Source organism: Phoenix dactylifera, chromosome 3 (assembly GCF_009389715.1).
Source record: "Phoenix dactylifera cultivar Barhee BC4 chromosome 3, palm_55x_up_171113_PBpolish2nd_filt_p, whole genome shotgun sequence".
Lineage (NCBI taxonomy): Eukaryota > Viridiplantae > Streptophyta > Magnoliopsida > Arecales > Arecaceae > Phoenix > Phoenix dactylifera.
Genome location: NC_052394.1, coordinates 18,706,199 through 18,723,774, shown reverse-complemented (window position 1 = coordinate 18,723,774; position 17,576 = coordinate 18,706,199). Strand labels below are relative to the sequence as shown.

Sequence of the window (17,576 nt, the reverse complement as noted above, 5' to 3'; positions counted from 1 at the left end):
ATGCGACCGAAACCTATCATCATGATGCAGCTAAACTATGGTGATTGAGGAGACTCTTCACTTCTATCCTCCTACTGCATTTGTGTTACGAGAAGCTTTCCAAGATATGAAGCTTGAAGACATTTGCATTCTAAGAAGGCATCACTCATAAATCTTCTATGTGTTACGAAACTGGTTTTTGCTGCATCCAACATAACTCATAAATCTTCTATGTGATTTAAATAAATGCACTGTGGATCAAGAACTTTGAGATCCATGAATGAGAGATCAGTGAGTCTGCATCTCCCCATGGAGTTATGATAAAGTATCCTATGTTTTTCTTTTGTTTTTAGGAAAAGTTAATCTTTTAAGCGAAACAACAGCAAGCCACCTAATACTTATTGATAAATGAGATCGAGCAAGAGAAACATACCAAAGGGGGATTTTAAAAAAAAACGAAAAGAAAAGGAAAAGAAAAAGAAAATGAAGAAGAAAGAAATGAAAAGAAAAAGAACATACCTTGCATGAATACTAAAAGTTCGGTCCAACAAAAGATGAACTTATAGATTAATCAAACTTGTCCATAATTTAGCATATCTCAGATTATCATAAAAGACCGGTTACATCCTAATTGATGACCTAACCATATTTCGAAATTTGAAATCTGAATTTAAAATTTTGAAATTTGAAATTGAAAGATTTGTCCACCGAGCAACCTATATATCAATTGGATTCATCCAAGATGAGAGGAACATGCAAAAGGAGAATTAGAAAAAGAAAAAAAAAAGGACAAGGGCAACATGGAAAAGGAGAATTAGAGAAAAAAAGAAAAAAAAAGAAGGAAGAATTGAAAGGGGCAAAGATGATATCTAGCCTAAATACTAAATATTCAGTCCAACAAAAGATGAATCCATAGATCAATTGGACTCATCCATGATTTAGTATATCTCAGTTGATCATAAGACCGGCTAGATCCCAATTAATGACCCAACTACATTTCAAAATTTAAAATTGGAAGACTTAGTCCACTAAACTTTGATTCTCCGAAACTATACACCATATAGCAAAAGATCGGCCTATAGATCAATTGGTTTCGTCCATAAGAAGAAAAGAGCAACATGCAAAAAGAAAATTAAAAAAACAAAAAAGCAAAAAGCAAAAAGCAAAAAGAAAACAAAGAAGGAAGAAATTAAAAGGGAAAAGATGTTACCTAGCCTAAATACTAAATTTTTGGTCTAACAAAAGATGAATCTATAAATCAGTTGCACTTATCCATAATTTAGTATATCTGAGCTGATCATAAGATCGACTAGATGCCAATTAATGACCCAAATACATTTTGAAATTTGAAATCTGAATTTAAAATTTTGAAATTTGAAATTGGAAGACTTGTCTGATTCACCGACTATGGACACCAATATATTAAATTTGGTTTAGAAAAGGCCAACCTATAGATCATTTGAATTCATCCATAGTGCAAGTCTATCCTAGCTTATTCTAAGATCGGACAGATCGCAATGTAACAACCCAACCATGCTCCAAATTTAAAACTTAAAATTTGAAAACATGTTTGGCATTACCCTAATTGAATTTTACCACCAACACACTAAAGTTTGGTCCAACAAAAAAACCAACCTATAGACCAATTGGATTCGTATATAATTTAATTCTATCGATCCTATTGCAGGACCAACTAGATCCAAATCTAACAACTCACCTATATTCCAAATCTAAAATTGAAATCTAAAATTTTGAAATATGAAAACCTATCGCTAAGCTCCAATTATGTAATCCTTTCACTCTAGCGTCACCATGTCACCCCAATGACCCTATTACATTCCACATAAACACAAGGCGCTGCCTAAATGAGTTTTCATTAATAAAAATATCATGCCCTAAATTCGACGCTTGGGTCTTCTGTATGATAGCCATATTACCTATAGGGTATAACCTTATAAGTATGTAAGACCTGACACTTAATAATAGAAGATAAGAAAATAAGATAAATTAAATATTATTATTAATTACAGATAATTGAAGTTGTCCATAATACAAGGTCAGATATATTTAATATGAGATATAGAATTTGATTGATATTTTCTAACCAGAAGTTCCAAATCAAACTCGTGAAACTAGGCATCCTATGGCTCTAAAAAGGAGAAATAATGGCATGACAAGAATAAACACCCACATATTCAAGTTCGGGCTAATGAAAAATCAACCTATAGATCAATTGAGGTCATACATAATTCAAGCCGATCGGAACTCGGTTCAAGACTGGCCTAATCACACTCCAAATTCAAAATCTAGATTTGAAATTTGAAATTTAAAAACTTGTTTGGCCACCTTTGAATTTGAAATTTTAAAAGGTAAGTTTCTTCGACATTACCACCTCGATATCCTCGTGTCACTCCAAAGGCACTACCTAACTAAGGGCGTGTTTAGATATTTCTACAGGATTGGGCTAAAAATCCTTTAGGATTTGTCAATTGGACTGTCCATTTAAATATGGCCCTGTATCAACTAAATACCACCTAATCTAAATTCTATGGGAAGAAAAAAAATCTCCATAGATCTTATTTGTTTTGTAGTCCAAAGCCTCGAATCTGAGCTGGATTTGGATAGGCTATTAGCAAATACAAAATGGATGATCTAATGGATTCAATTTCTACAAAATTTTTAGTTTAATTCTGTAAAAATATTCAAATAGATCTTGCGTAAATATACTCTATTATCTCTCCTTTATCTCCTTCTACTTAAATTAAATGCCAAAAGCGGAGAATAAGCTCGTCCTTTCTTGGATATATGGATAACTATTTTAATAAAATTAACTTAAACAATGAAACAAAAGACAACCATCTCTTTCAAACAATTATAGAATTTAGTATATATTAAATACATATATTTATCCTTTATATTTATCTCTTCAATGAAATATATAAAATTTTAATTCTGTAAAATTAATTTTATTTATTCAAACTTATTTAGATAACTTTTTTATGTCCTTTCATAATTTATTTTGCAATGGAACTCTAAAAAAAACATTGAACATATTAAATGTTAGTACTATATTTACCTCTTCAATAGAATATATAAAATTTGAATTCTATAAAATAAATTTTATTGATTCAGACTTATTTAGATCACCCTTTTTTTGTCCCTTCACAATCTAATTTGCAACGGAACTCTATATAAAATATATGTTGAATGCTAGTATTATATTTAGCTCTTCAATATAATATATAAAATTTTAATTTAATAAAATAAATTTTATTGATTCAGACTTATCCACATAATTTTTTTTCTTCACAATCTAATTTACAATCGAACTCTACATAAAACATTTGTTGAATGCTAGTATTTTATTTATATTTTCAATAAAATTTTAATATTATAAATAATTTTTATTTTTTATATTTATCTGGATATTTTTTTATCTTTTTATAATCTATTTTGCAATGGAACCCTACGAAAGACAATGCTCGTATTAAATGCTAGTATTATTACAGATAATGATTACGACAATTTTTTTTTACTAAAATAGATGTATCATACATTAACCCATCCCTTTCAAACAATTATAGAATTTAGTATATATTAAATACATATGTTTATCCTTTATATTTATCTCTTCAATGAAATATATAAAATTTTAATTCTATAAAATTAATTTTATTTATTCAGACTTATTTAGATAACTTTTTTATGTCCTCTCATAATTTATTTTGCAACGGAACTCTAAAAAAAAATATTGAACATATCAAATGCTAGCACAATATTTACCTATTCAATAGAATATATAAAATTTGAATTCTATAAAATAAATTTTATTGATTCAGACTTATTTAGACAACCTTTTGTTTGTCCCTTCACAATCTAATTTGCAACGGAACTCTACATAAAATATGTGTTGAATGCTAGCATTATATTTACCTCTTCAATAGAATATATAAAATTTTAATTTAATAAAATAAATTTTATTCATTCAGACTTATCCACATAACATTTTTTCCTTCACAATCTAATTTGCAACCGAACTCTACATAAAACGTTTGTTGAATGCCAGTAATTTATTTATGTTTTCAACAAAATATATAAAATTTTAATAATATAAATAAGTTTTATTTTTTATATTTATTTGGATATTTTTTTGTCTTTTTATAATCTATTTTGCAATGGAACCCTACGAAAGACAATGCTCGTATTAAATGCTAGTGTTATTACCGATAATGATTACGACAGTTTTTTTTTACTAAAATAGATGTACCATGCATTAACCCATCCCTTTCAAACAATTATAGAATTTAGTATATATTAAATACATATGTTTATCGTTTATATTTATCTCTTCAATGAAATATATAAAATTTTAATTCTATAAAATTAATTTTATTTATTCAGACTTATTTAGATAACTTTTTTATGTCCTCTCATAATTTATTTTGCTACGGAACTCTAAAAAAAAACATTGAGCATATCAAATGCTAGTACATTATTTACCTATTTAATAAAATATATAACATTTGAATTTTATAAAATAAATTTTATTGATTCAGACTTATTTAGACAATCTTTATTTTGTCCCTTCATAATCTAATTTGCAACGGAACTCTACATAAAATATATGTTGAATGCTAGTATTATATTTACCTCTTTAATAGAATATATATAATTTTAATTTAATAAAATATTTTTATTGATTCAGACTTATCCACATAACTTCTTTTTTCCTTCACCATCCAATTTGCAACCGAACTCTACACAAAACATTTGTTGAAGGCCAGTATTTTATCCATGTTTTCAATAAAATATATAAAATTTTAATATTATAAATAATTTTTTATTTGACATATCTATATACTTTTTTGTTTTTTTATAATCTATTTTGCAACGGAATTCTTAAAAAAAATCTTGACCATATTAGATGCTAGTATTTTATTTACCTCTTCAATAGAATACATAAAATTTTAATTTAATAAAATAAATTTCATTGATATGTGTTGAATGCCAGTATTATATTTATATTTCTAATAAAATCTATTTTTTAATATTATAAATAATTTTTATTTTTTTCACATTTTTTTTGTTTTTTTTATCTTTTTATAATCTATTCGTAATGGAACTCTCCAAAAGACAATGCACGTATTATAATATTTTTTCTAAAATAAATGTATCATACGTTACAGATATGAATACAACTAAAAAAATTAAAAAATAATAGATTTTGGAGTCAGGTAACCCTCTCGCCTCCACCCAAAGGTTATGGATCAGAGATATGAGATTCCCTTGCTTCCTTCATCTGCTGCCAACCGTGCAGAATGGAGCCTTTCGCTTGTATAGCCCTGCACCCCCATTGTCGGGTATATAAAGCTTATAGATCAGAGAGAACATAAAGAGCTGAGGAGGAAAAAGGAGAGGAAGAAGATGGAAGGTGCTCAGTGGGACACTTTGCTCCCATTCTTTGTTGCAGGATTTGTGAGCTTCGCTGTGTTCTACCTCTCTAACATCCTCTGGCTAAGGCCAGAAAAGATCAGAAACAAACTGAGGAGCCAAGGGATAAAGGGTCCTTCCCCTTCCCTCCTCTACGGGAACATATTAGATATGAGGAGGATCGTCAAGGAGGAGAAGGAGACCCAAAAGGGTGGCAGTCGGCATGTATCAGCCAGTTATACCTCTGCTCTGTTTCCTTACTTCATTACGTGGAGGAAGGAATATGGTATGGTGAAAAACTTGGAATAAATTGCATGATATCTCTTTTTTTTGGGTAAAAATTGCATGGTATCTTTTGATTTGCTCAAGTATGTATCTTTCTAAAAAAGAAATAATTAAGTTTTTTTTCAAGAATTCTGGTTCTACTTTTCTATTTGGAAGATTTAGCAAGGGAAAATTAGATGTTATGATTAGGGGAATAACCCATTAGATCATCTTCTATAAAAGATATCTTCTTTTTTTTAAGTAAATGATCCATTAGATTTGTTGTTTTTCCTGGAATAAGAAATAATATCTGTGTAATTTCATCGTTTATCTTGAGTACAAATGGAATAAGATCATGCTATTCATTCCACTAAGAGGTTGAAATGATCCTATAGTGTTTCTTTGTTGCATTCTTTTATAACACTGTGGAAAACTCAGGCAGCTCCTTAGTCACTGCTATTTGCTTTTCAAATCTTGCCTGAATAAGAAGTTTGGAATTGGTAGGTCCAATATTTATGTACTCAACGGGAAGCATACAACTATTGCATGTAAGTCACCCTGATATCGTGAAGGAGATAAGCCTCTGCAAGTCTTTAGATTTAGGGAGGCCTTCATACATACAGAAAGAACGCGGAGCTCTTTTTGGTCGGGGCATTATAGCATCAAATGGTGCTGTTTGGGCTCACCAGAGGAAAATTATAGCACCAGAGTTCTTCATGGACAAGGTTAAGGTAAGTTCAGCTCTTATTGGTATTTTCAAACCTTATTTGTGTTTTTGCACAGTTCATGCTCACAAAACTTTGGGTAATTTGGAGCCAAGGTTAACCTACTTCTTTAAGCCCTGACTTTAGATACTGTGGCATGGCACTGAAGCTGAATTTTCGGGCTTTTAGACATACACTGCTAATTGATCATGTGCCTAGGCTTAGAAGAGCGGCGGATTCCTGATAAAATTAAACATGTTAAGAAAACCACTAAATTGTTTGGAAAATTAGTTTGAAATTTTTCTCATAAGCTATTACCTTGTTATGCTTATACTATATTATATTGGTTGGCTATGATAATGTCAGACATTCAAAGTAGGGATTGGTAAATAATGGTGCCAAACCTTATCCATGAGATGTGCACTATCTCCGATCACTATGCAAATATATACTGTGAGCAGCGCAAATTCAGTTTTTCCTTTGATCCCCTCTTGTTTACACTCCATGTCCTGCTGCTCCCAGCCTCTAAGTGGTGGGCACATATAAACGCTTGCGCTCTTTCTCAAAACCTTATAAAGTCCTATTAACCAACCATTTCATGAATAGTGTCATAAAAATCACTTACATTTTGTTTATTTACTACAGCTGTATGCTTGTAATCCCTTTTCATATTGCTAGTATAGATATGTCTTCAGTCCTTTATGTTGACAGATTCCAACTCTGGTTAGCAACAATGTCAACCCCCACACAAGAGCCATATGAAACTCATGTATTCATGTATTATAAATGTAATATGAGATGTGGACAAGCAGAAGTTTAATATGAAATTGATTGTGAGAGAACAACTGTGATGACTAGCTATGAGTCCCCCCTCCCCCCCCCTCTGTCATCTTTCTTCCCGAGCTCTAACCATTTTTAAACCACATATATGTCATCACAATGTAGAGTGCACATATTTGCAGCACATGGTGGACTTAATTGTGGAGGCCACAATTCCATTTTTGGAGTCATGGGAGAGCCTGCTTGAGAGTGAGGGAGGCACTAGAGAAATTGTAGTGGATGAAGATTTAAGAAGCTTTTCAGCAGATGTAATCTCCAGAGCTTCTTTCGGAAGTAGCTATGCTAAAGGTGAAGAAATATTTTTTAGACTTAGGCAACTTCAGAAGGCAATGTCCAAGTCAAGCATACTTATCGGGATTCCTGGCTTAAGGTAATTTGGACCCTTCTGTTAAACTTCTTTTTAAATGCTTAAGCATGCTGAGAAGGGAGGGTCCGAGGGAGGGTCCGAGGATGACCTCGGCCGTGAAGGGAGGGTCCGAGGATGACCTCGGTTTGGGGCCCAAACAGAAAAAAAACATCATGAAATAAAGGGCCAAAAGAGGCTTACCGGTGCTCGACGGAGGCGGCAGGAGGGAGGTCTCGGCTGCAGCTGCTCGATCCGGTGGTCACACGGCGGTGGCAGCGGCGCTTTTCCGGAGAGGAAGAAGATTTCAAAACAGGGGAGACTCGCGACAGGGTTTCGGACAGCACTCGGCCGGGAGGGCACGCCGATCACCAAGGAGAGGAGGAAGAGGGAAGGAGGGAGGAGGAGGAGGAGCTTGGAGGTGCCCTAGGGAGGAGGGCTTGGGGGGTTTTATCACCCCCTTGTATCGGCTCTCCGCCGCGTGAATCGCGGCGGATTGATCGAAGGGGGGGGGGTGCCGCGGGATCCCTGCGGCGCCCTTGCCTCGTTTGTCCCCGGAGGAGCCGGAGAGGATCGCAATCGCGATCCTCTGTTCCGGCTCTTCCCAAAAGAAGACGCGGCTGAAGTCGGCTGGGGCTGCCGACTTCAGCCCGTATCTCACATGGGGGTCGAACAATACATGCGACAATAAAACCAATTAAGGATCCTGATATTGTAGCCATAATGACATTGACAGGAATATACCACCTGCATTTCCAACTTTGTTAGTTAGTTCCATGCTAGTATATAATTTATATTTTCAATTCAAAAATAAAGAAGCTATTTTACAAATTTATCATACCAAAACACCATCACTGGAAACACATCAAATAAAAGAGGAGAAATGACAATATCATAAAATCTATAAATCACCTGCTGTTACAATGTTAGGCATTGCATATTTTTGAAAAAAAAAACAGAGCATTAGGCAGGAACAGAAAAAAGGAGCATTCACCATCAATATAAAGATTATAAATAACTTTATGTAGGCTGAGAAAACACCTAAGTCCAGAAAATTGAAAGGGATGAAACTCAGAAAAGTAAGAACAAGCCCTCAATGCTAGAAAATAATTTCTTGGCCAATAGAAGTTACAACAAAAATTTACAAGAAAATACCTAGAAACATCGTGTCATGTCAAATGCTTTATGTCCAAAAGTAATTCCTTAACATCAACTTTCCCTCTTGAACCTCCCCATCCCAAAAATTCCACCCCCAGGAAAGAAGGAAAAAAAAATACTAGCATGCTTCTACAGAGGGATGGGTTTTTATTCCTGCTAATGGTCTTTTATATATCCTAAATTACCTTCGCCATGACTTCACACTAGTTCAAACTGGGATGACACCAATTTTAAGAGCAGAAAAGGTTCTAGAAATGTTATAAAGCATTCAGTGCCCTATGTAGCCGACCACCTAATGACTGCTTAAGACTTACCATTCTACCTTAAGATTGAGATATATTTCTAAATTTGTGATATTTGGCATCATCCTCTCTCACTTACTCTAGCACACGTGTGTATGCACGCAGTTATTAGAAGATCCATAAAAAGGCCTACTAAGAAACTTAATATTTCACCAACAAATCAAGAAAGATGTTAAAGGACAATATCACATACTATCACAGTTTGCTTTTCAAACTTAAATATATTAACCAAAAATAAGTCAAGAAGCATTCTTACCACTCCAACAAATTTTCTAGAGTAATTGCTCTTCCAAGTTGAGAAAATATTAGACAAGGAAGGAGGAGAGAGAAGACTAGCTGCACAAATATCAAAACAGGCTGTTAACAACCCCACTGGAGAACTTGGAAAGAGATCAAAAGTAATTGACAAATTAACACGATTCCTTTTTTTATTTCCAATTGCTCAAAAACAACAGTCTAATCAGCATGAATTATGAAGCAGAAAAATAACACCTGCAATAAATTCGGCACTATTTGTGAAAATCAAAGCACTAAAATGATCTCATACGCTTTAACCAGACTTGCTACACGTGCCAGTGCACTTCTCATATGGCCTTAAACTAACCACGGTCACGTTTTCAGCCCGTGACGGGGCAACCAATATCTCATAGTTAGTTTAGAGCACCACATCCATCAGTCCAATTATGTAGGTGTAAGTTATGCGCATGCATGCATCCATCATAATACCAACCACAAGCGAATACGATCATAATATCAACCACAAGCCAACACGATCAAAATATAATTTAATATAAAACTATTTTTGATTTATCTGGATTATAGCATATCATACATATCTAAGTATAAAAATATTATATCATGCAGGATTGGCGTACAAGGATCTTTACCCTTTATTGAAAACTCAGACAACTAATCACCCGCCCTCACGGCGATCTATGAACCGGAATGCACAGGACTCTGCTCAGCGTCCTCTCGTCCGATAGATTGTTCCCCTACAGAACCAAATCATCATTAAAATTTATCAAAGATATATGACGTTCTAGGACTCCAGTTTAATCCTCTAAAGGGTCTTCTAAAATCTAGCATCCCAAAACTATCTAGAGTCCTCAAAGCCATGATCTCCCCGGATCCATGTGTAAGGAGAGAACCCAATAACAAATATTATAATAAGAGGAAAGTATAATGAGAGAAAGGAAGTGGAAGGACCCTCTCTCTTTCTCTCTTCTTCTTTCTTCCCGACGGAAAGGGGAGAAGGGGGCTCGGCCGTAGGTGGCCCACGGCCGGCGACGTTCCCTGGTCGTCGGCCTGTGTGGTGGTGCCGGCGGTGCCACGCCCGGCGATGGCCGGCCGGAACGAGAGAGGAGAAGGCCGAACAAGGCATCGGCTTCTCCATCAACCCGGCGGCTTCCCGGCTACATTCCCAAGGAAACAGGGGCCAAAAGCGATGGAGGAGGAGGAGGAGATGCTTACCTTGCCTCCGGCGAGGTCCTCCCGACCGGATCGACGGCGAAAGCTCCGATCCTTCCCGCGGCAAGGTAGAACCCCGATCTCTTTTCCCCTTTTTTTTTTTTTTGTGTGTGTGTGGACGGCTCTCGACGGAAGCCCTAGAAAGAGGAGGAGGTCTCGGCCCGAGATTGCTAGGGTTTTTATCACCCTAGGATCCTCCTCTCCGGTGGATTCGGGAGGAGAGGGAGGATTTTCCGGAACAGGGGAGGGAGAAACTCCCTCCCCCTTTTCAGGCGTTGGGCCGTCCTTTCTCAGATGCCGGCCCAACCCAACGTGGGCCTTCACAGAATCTCTCAACCCAGAGGCACAAATCTTTACGCATACACCGCAGCAGCTCCCAAATCACCAACAGAATCGTGAAAAGTTGTGGAATTCAGCATTCCACGAAAAAAACTCCTCCAAACCCGTAGCTTTAATAGAACCTATTGTAATGCTTATTCCTGCAACGAACAAGAAGAGCAGGCAAAGTTCACTCTTTTGTGAAACATTTTTTTTTTAAAAAAAAGCACTTTTTTAACTAATAACAAGTTTAGCACGACATATTAGAGAAAAAAATAATACATTGAAAACTTACGTAAAGCTCAAGAACGTAGATAAAATAAAGATAATTCTATTAATGCAAGACGATTTCCAGTAACATATTCCTATTTCGTTAGAAATTCACGAAGAAAGGGGTAGAAAACCGCAGAAAGAAACCTCAAATCCTCCAAAGAAATCTCGAAAACCCCAAACAGAACCCTTCATTCATTCTCGAAAGGATTTTATCCTCTTCTTTTTTATTCTCTCTCTATCTCCTTTTCAGAGCAAAAACCTAAATATCAACCCCACCGCCAAAAAAAGAACAAGAAGATAAGCAGACCACCAAACAAAGAATAAATAAATTGGGTCCATTCTCGAGAATTCTCAGTAAAAAACGTCATTGCCGGACATAAATCCTTCACTAATCAGACGCGGAGAAAAACTAATAAAATACCAAAATTTCATAACTCTTCTCCAATTCTTGAGTTCCAAACCCATTCCTCTCCCAAAAAAAATACCTGGATTCTTCCAAACAAGAATTCAAACCAGAGCACAAAAATCCTCTTCCAAGTCCAAGATTTAAAGAATGCTCGAATATTTAATCCACTCCAAAGCCCTTAAGATTTGGGAGGAAACTTCGAAGAGGCGGGAGGAAGGGAGAGAAGAACGAGAACTCTTTCGAAGATTCGAAGATTCGCCTGCTGGCTTCCGGCGAGTTCCGTCCAACGGCCTACGACTCTGCGACTCTTTAAACCCGAGGATCGTTCCGTATATAAAACAAATACGGATCCGGTCAAAAGTTCTGGATTGCCCCCGACGTTTGGGAGAATAACGATGATACCATTCCGTACGAGAACAACCGGCCGCCCGCATAATTCTTCACTTCTTTGAAAGTACGAGCCGTGGGACCATGCAATCTCTCTCTTACTCCGGCCTGCCTGCTTGCCTCGCTGACTTTAGGAAGCTCTCCCTTCAAAGTTGGGAAGATTTTTTTTATTTATGATATCCTAAATTTCATACCATTTTGTGCAAGTGTAACTTGAAAATCTTACTTAAAATAGTCGTGTTACTGCATTTAATCGAGAATCTTCTTTGTAAGGACGTAAATTCAGTTTTAAATGTGACACATAGGGGATTTTGTAGTTTAATGTGGGTTGAAATTACCAACTCCATTTTTTAATGATTTGCGGCTTGTTTAGAAACTTTTCTTGAGAAAACAAAGCTTTTTATAAAACTATAATATTGTAAATGCACTGATTCTGATAATCTATGTTATGTCATATGTAAGCTCTCAATAAGAAATACAATGGAGAAATGTCATATTAGGAGTATGTTTGATGTTACTTAAAAAAAAAAAAGTATGTTTATAATTTTTTAAAAAATAGGTTCTCTAAATATATATATGTGTGGTAAATTATCTAAAACTTGCTTTTATTAAAAAAGATTAAAAAATATTTAGACGGCTACTTTTACAAGGAAAGAAAAAACTTTAAAAATCAAATTTGGCCTCCATTGCCAAGATCACCACCGGTCTCCTTGGCCTCGAGCTGGAGCCCCAGTTCGACAACCCCTTAGGCGCCTCCTCCCTTCAGGACTTCTGGGGCCGCCGCTGGAACCTCATGGTCTCTTCCATCCTCCGCCCCTCCGTCTACGACCCCGTTCAAGCCCGCTGGGGGCTCGACGCCGGCATCCTCGCCACCTTCTTCGTCTCCGGCCTCATGCACGAGCTCATGTTCTACTACCTCACCTTGGCACTTCCCATCGGGGAGGTTACCGCGTTCTTCGTCCTCCACGGGCTGCTCACGGTGGCGGAGAGGGAGGCCCGGAAGGCCGGCTGGTGGCGGCCGCACCCCGTCGTGGCGGCGCCGCTTGCACTCGGGTTGATCGTCGGCACCGGGTACTGGCTCTTCTTCCCGCCCCTCCTGAGAGGTGGGGCCGACGCGGTGGGGCTGGCGGAGTTTTCTGCTGTGATGGGAGTTTTCCAAACCCCCTCCAATATCCCATGTACTTTTTGCTGATGACATGCAAGTAGCAAGGGCGATAGTAAAGGATAGAATTCTACTTAAAATTCCTTGTTGATGCTTGTTAATTATAGCCGGCCAAGCTATTAATACATCTAAATCCCATCTTATCTTCAGCCCAAGAACCCCAAGAGCAATTAAGTCTAATATATGCAAGGTTTTTTCCATGCAGGAGAGCAGGGGGTGTGGAAATATGTAGGGGTTCCTCTATTAGGTATGCCTCTGGCCTCTTTGAATTTTAATTTTCTATTGGATAAGGTGGCAACGGAGATTGCAAGTTGGAAATGGAAGGCTTTATCTCTGGCTGGTAGAACAACCTCACTCCAACTTGTGCTTTCATCTATTCCTATCTGTTGTATATCCTGTGTCAGTGTGCCTTTATCTATCAATACAAGACTTGACAAGGAGCTTTCGGGCTTTGTTTTATGGGGACATACTTCTGATAGGAGGGGTCTTCATCTAGTTTCTTGAGCAAATGTTTGTATACCAAAAGACCATGGTGGTCTGAGTTTGTGTTTATTGGCGCAAATGAGGTATGCTTTCTTATGTAAGATGGCTGTGCATGTAGTCTTGAAACCTGACTCTTTATGGGCGAAAGTGAAACCTGACTCTTTTTTTTTTACTAGTTTTTGTTCTATCATTGCATCTCCAGAGTCTTTCAGAATATTTCGTCTAAATCATTACATTTTTTTTCATAATCTATAAAATTTGGATTTATAGCTGTACGTTGTCTATTTTGTGTTAATGCTTTTTGGTGGATAGCTATATTCTTCCTTAATTCCTGGGATTTTCTTCATTTACTTGCTGTTATCACTAGAATCCGAGGATAAAGTATGGGCTTGGATGTCTCACATCTAATTCTATGTAATTCTCTTTTTCTTGGAGTTAACCTTTTCTTTTGTTGCTTTTTATTGACCGAAATTGGTCCATTGTATTGTTATTGCTTGAAGGTCTTTCCTCTGCTCTTTTGGTGTGCTTTTGAGGTTTAATTATTTTGGGTGGGAAAAATTATGTTACAAGCTCATGATTAATAGATAACAAGATTGTTCTCTTGTATTTCCCTCCTTCCCACCATTTGTGTTACTCGATCTATTGTTCTGCTTCTTTGTTTAGCTGACTGAGCTCTTTTTGCTTATTTTTCACTGAAATTGTGCCTCCCGTTATTATCTTGTTTAAAGCATTACTGAATGTTTTGAACTCTGATTTGATAACTCACTGGTGATATGGAACATTGAATGGAGATTTGTAGGAGATTTTTGGCCCAACACATACTCGTATGTTGACAGGGCTTTACACATATGGTGTCTTTTTATCCTTATGTTTGCACCAATAATGTGGCTTACATGTTCTTCATGTGATCTAAGAACTAGATCAGTTTCATATCATCTCCAACATGGCAATCATGATTGTCATGCAGAACAGCTTTACAAGCTGATTCATTACATTCAATGCTACTGTGCCTTTTCCTTGTCTTCTTTTTTTCAAGGAAATTGCTTCTTAGTACTATGACTTTATCTATAATCATATGTTTACATGTGTTCTCTTATGTTTATTGATCACTTCAATTGGACTCTATCATCTAGGTACCCATCATACTGTCGACCAAATATATGGCCTTCCATTTCTTTGCCTGAGCTTGAACAAGGTACATGGGCATCTCTCGTCTGAATCCATATATGTGAATAATACTGGAGAAGGTTCTTCAGTCTGTTGGGTAAATTGTATATTATCATCTTCATGAGATTCCTAAGAGGAAGTTATATCCATCACTGTGAGAACTTTGAGAATATGGTCCCTTCCTTCTTTTTTGCAAACCTACTTGCTTTGGAGCAAAGTTGCAGGAGACACGAGATGGATGTCACTGAATATACCAAGTTTCTGGATGCCATCATCAACACCTCAAGAGATGTGGAGTTGCTTCACCGGGAAGGGATCATTCAACCGCATATTGGAGATGACCAGGACATTGCATAGTGGAAGTACATTGCAAATGTAAATTGACAGTATGAATGTAATTTGACAATATGAATGTAATTTGACAATATGAATGTTTTGATAAATATGTTTGATTGTGCTATGAGTATAATCTCGTTTAGTGTGAATGCCTTTGATTTTGTAAACAGAGTTTTAAAAAAAAATTAATTTTTTTTTAAAAAAAATCATACTCTAACGACGCTTTAAAGCGTCGTTAAAATCCCGGTGTTTTAACTATTACCGACGCTTTAAAGCGTCGGTAGGTTTGACTTTAGCTAAAAAGCGTCGCTAGTTACCGACGCTAAAAAGCGTCGCTAATGACCGACGCTTTTGAAAGCGTTGGAAAATGTTTTATCCACTGTAGCATAGGCGACGCTTTACCGACGCGTGGGATAGCGTCAGGATGGTTTTTACCGACGCTTAAAAGCGTCGCTAATGGCCAAAAAAAGCGTTGCTAATGCCCAATTTTCTTGTAGTGTTGAGTTCTATTAATGTGAAATTTATTCCCATGATAGAACTGTTTATAAAATTATTTCATGAATAAATCAATGAATTCATTGTTCAGAAAATCCATAGACACCGCTTACTGTTGTTAAAGTACAAAAAGATCCATTGTTTGATGGTTTTTCTTCTCATGCAAACTAGAATTGTCACTGAAAATGCAGTTGACTATGGTGATCAGAGAGACTCTTCGCCTCTATCCTCCAGCAGCGCTTCTGGTACGAGAGGCTTTTCAAGACATGAAGCTTGGAGGCATCTATATTCCAAAAGGCATCACTCTATCAGTCCTGATATCAGTCCTGCACCATGACCCAGAGTTCTGGGAACCCGATGCTGATGAGTTCAACCCCGAGAGGTTTGCGCATGGCATCAGCAGTGCTTGCAAATCTGCTCATGCATACATACCATTTGGTATCGGGATTCGCACGTGTGCAGGTCAGAACTTTGCTATGCTAGAACTGAAGATTGTCCTCTCTCTTCTTCTGTCAAAGTTTAGCTTCTCTCCATCGCCAAAATATATCCATTCTCCAGCATTTAGATTGACTGTAGAGCCTGAGTTTGGTGTACCACTTATTGTAAAGAAGTTGTAACTGTCATAATGGTATGGTGTTCGAAGGTCATGACTCTTTAGCGAGCCTGTTTCGCTGATGATTTCGGGTATATATTTCATGAACATTTTGGTCTTGATTTGATAATCAACTGAGTTGATAGAAATAGTCAACTATTTAGCTTACAGAAAAGAAAAGGTAAATTGCTGATTTATATAGCTAAAGCAAGCTTGTGTTTCTTGTAACAAAATCTAGTATCATTTGTCACATGCATAACCCAAAACTTGGGCCTAAAGTATCATTCATATTTACTGGGAAATTTTTTCATTTATTCAGTTGACGCATAGCATGGCAGATATAAGTGATTGTTGTTGTACTGTAAGCAAACTTTATAACTTTGATTAAGCTAAGGTAATTGGAGATCAGTGTCACTCGAGTAATATTTTGCTGCTTGATGAATTACAGACCTTCCGTCATTGCTGTGCTTTTATTTGCAGAAACGATAGGTCTCTAACCATTTCAAGCCAGCAAATTTTAAGATCTGAATATGGTTCTCTGAAAGATTTTTCAGTACATCACTGAACATATGATTTTATTTACAAATCTCAAACTCTGCTATATATGGTAAGAAGGCCAAAGTGGGAACTTAATTTCCCCTCTGTAGAGGACCCAAACTGCACTTTTCATCAAGAATTGATCATTAATGCATTATGAAAGGATGCTTGCTAAATCAGGATTTCTATCACAAGAGATTCAGTGAGATCCACCGAATGAGCCAGGGTGGCCTGAAAGGCTCAGAGACACAACTCATGAGCCTAAGCTAGACTTTAAAGCTCCAAAATCTGATTGAATATGAAAGACAGGAAGTGCTTCCAACATCTGGCTCGTAGCCGGCTTGGAAAACTGAAAGCAGCCTTCCTACAGATTTTTCAATGCCCTGCATAATGTTACACTCATTCAAAATGTTCGCAAGGGTGAATTCATCCAAGCCAATCCGATCTCAACGCATCTCCTGAATAGCTAATACATGCACGACTCATGCATCCTAAATTACGAAGAAGAATAGTGCAACAAAATATTCCAAGACATTTTCCATGGCAAGAAGGCAAGTTAGGTGGATATACCTCGTAACTCATTTTTTGACTGCATCTTGGGCTGGAGTAGCTTTTCCAAGTAATAGGGCCTAGGTACTGATCTCATCTTCTGTTCTACTGACCTTGGGTATGATAGCAACAGCTAGTTCTTCAGGTTGATCACTATGATGTGGGCTCCCATGTTTTGACACTTGGTCCGCCTTCAGAGATGGCTGTTTGTGAATAATTTTGGATTCCATTTTTGGAGGTTGGGTGTACTAGTACACACTGTTCACGTTGCATTGTATGTAGATCTTTCTTTGGTTTCCACACTGGTGGGTTTGGTGGTTTGTACCCGAATTTTGTGGGGTTACGTGCTCTGCTTTTGCCAATATCTTATTCTTAAAGGGAGAC

General features: G+C 36.7%; 1 protein-coding gene and 2 long non-coding RNA genes across 3 annotated transcripts; 2 read left to right on the top strand and 1 right to left on the bottom strand.

Annotated features, from left to right (window-relative positions):
• Positions 1 to 5,115: 5,115 nt before the first annotated feature.
• LOC103697824 (cytochrome P450 714C2-like) lies at positions 5,116 to 16,307 on the top strand. Its single transcript, XM_039124059.1, has 5 exons — positions 5,116 to 5,695; positions 6,178 to 6,404; positions 7,340 to 7,587; positions 10,192 to 10,555; positions 15,706 to 16,307. The coding sequence occupies exons 1-5, from the start codon at positions 5,404 to 5,406 to the stop codon at positions 16,129 to 16,131; spliced, it is 1,557 nt and encodes a 518-aa protein (XP_038979987.1). The 5' UTR covers positions 5,116 to 5,403; the 3' UTR covers positions 16,132 to 16,307.
• On the bottom strand, positions 8,276 to 9,758 carry LOC120110293. The gene is made up of 2 exons (XR_005511170.1): positions 9,277 to 9,758; positions 8,276 to 8,307 (listed from the first exon to the last, which is right to left on the bottom strand). It is a non-coding gene; the product is annotated as an uncharacterized LOC120110293 (long non-coding RNA).
• On the top strand, positions 13,287 to 15,161 carry LOC120110294. The gene is made up of 2 exons (XR_005511171.1): positions 13,287 to 13,599; positions 14,650 to 15,161. It is a non-coding gene; the product is annotated as an uncharacterized LOC120110294 (long non-coding RNA).
• Positions 16,308 to 17,576: the final 1,269 nt, after the last annotated feature.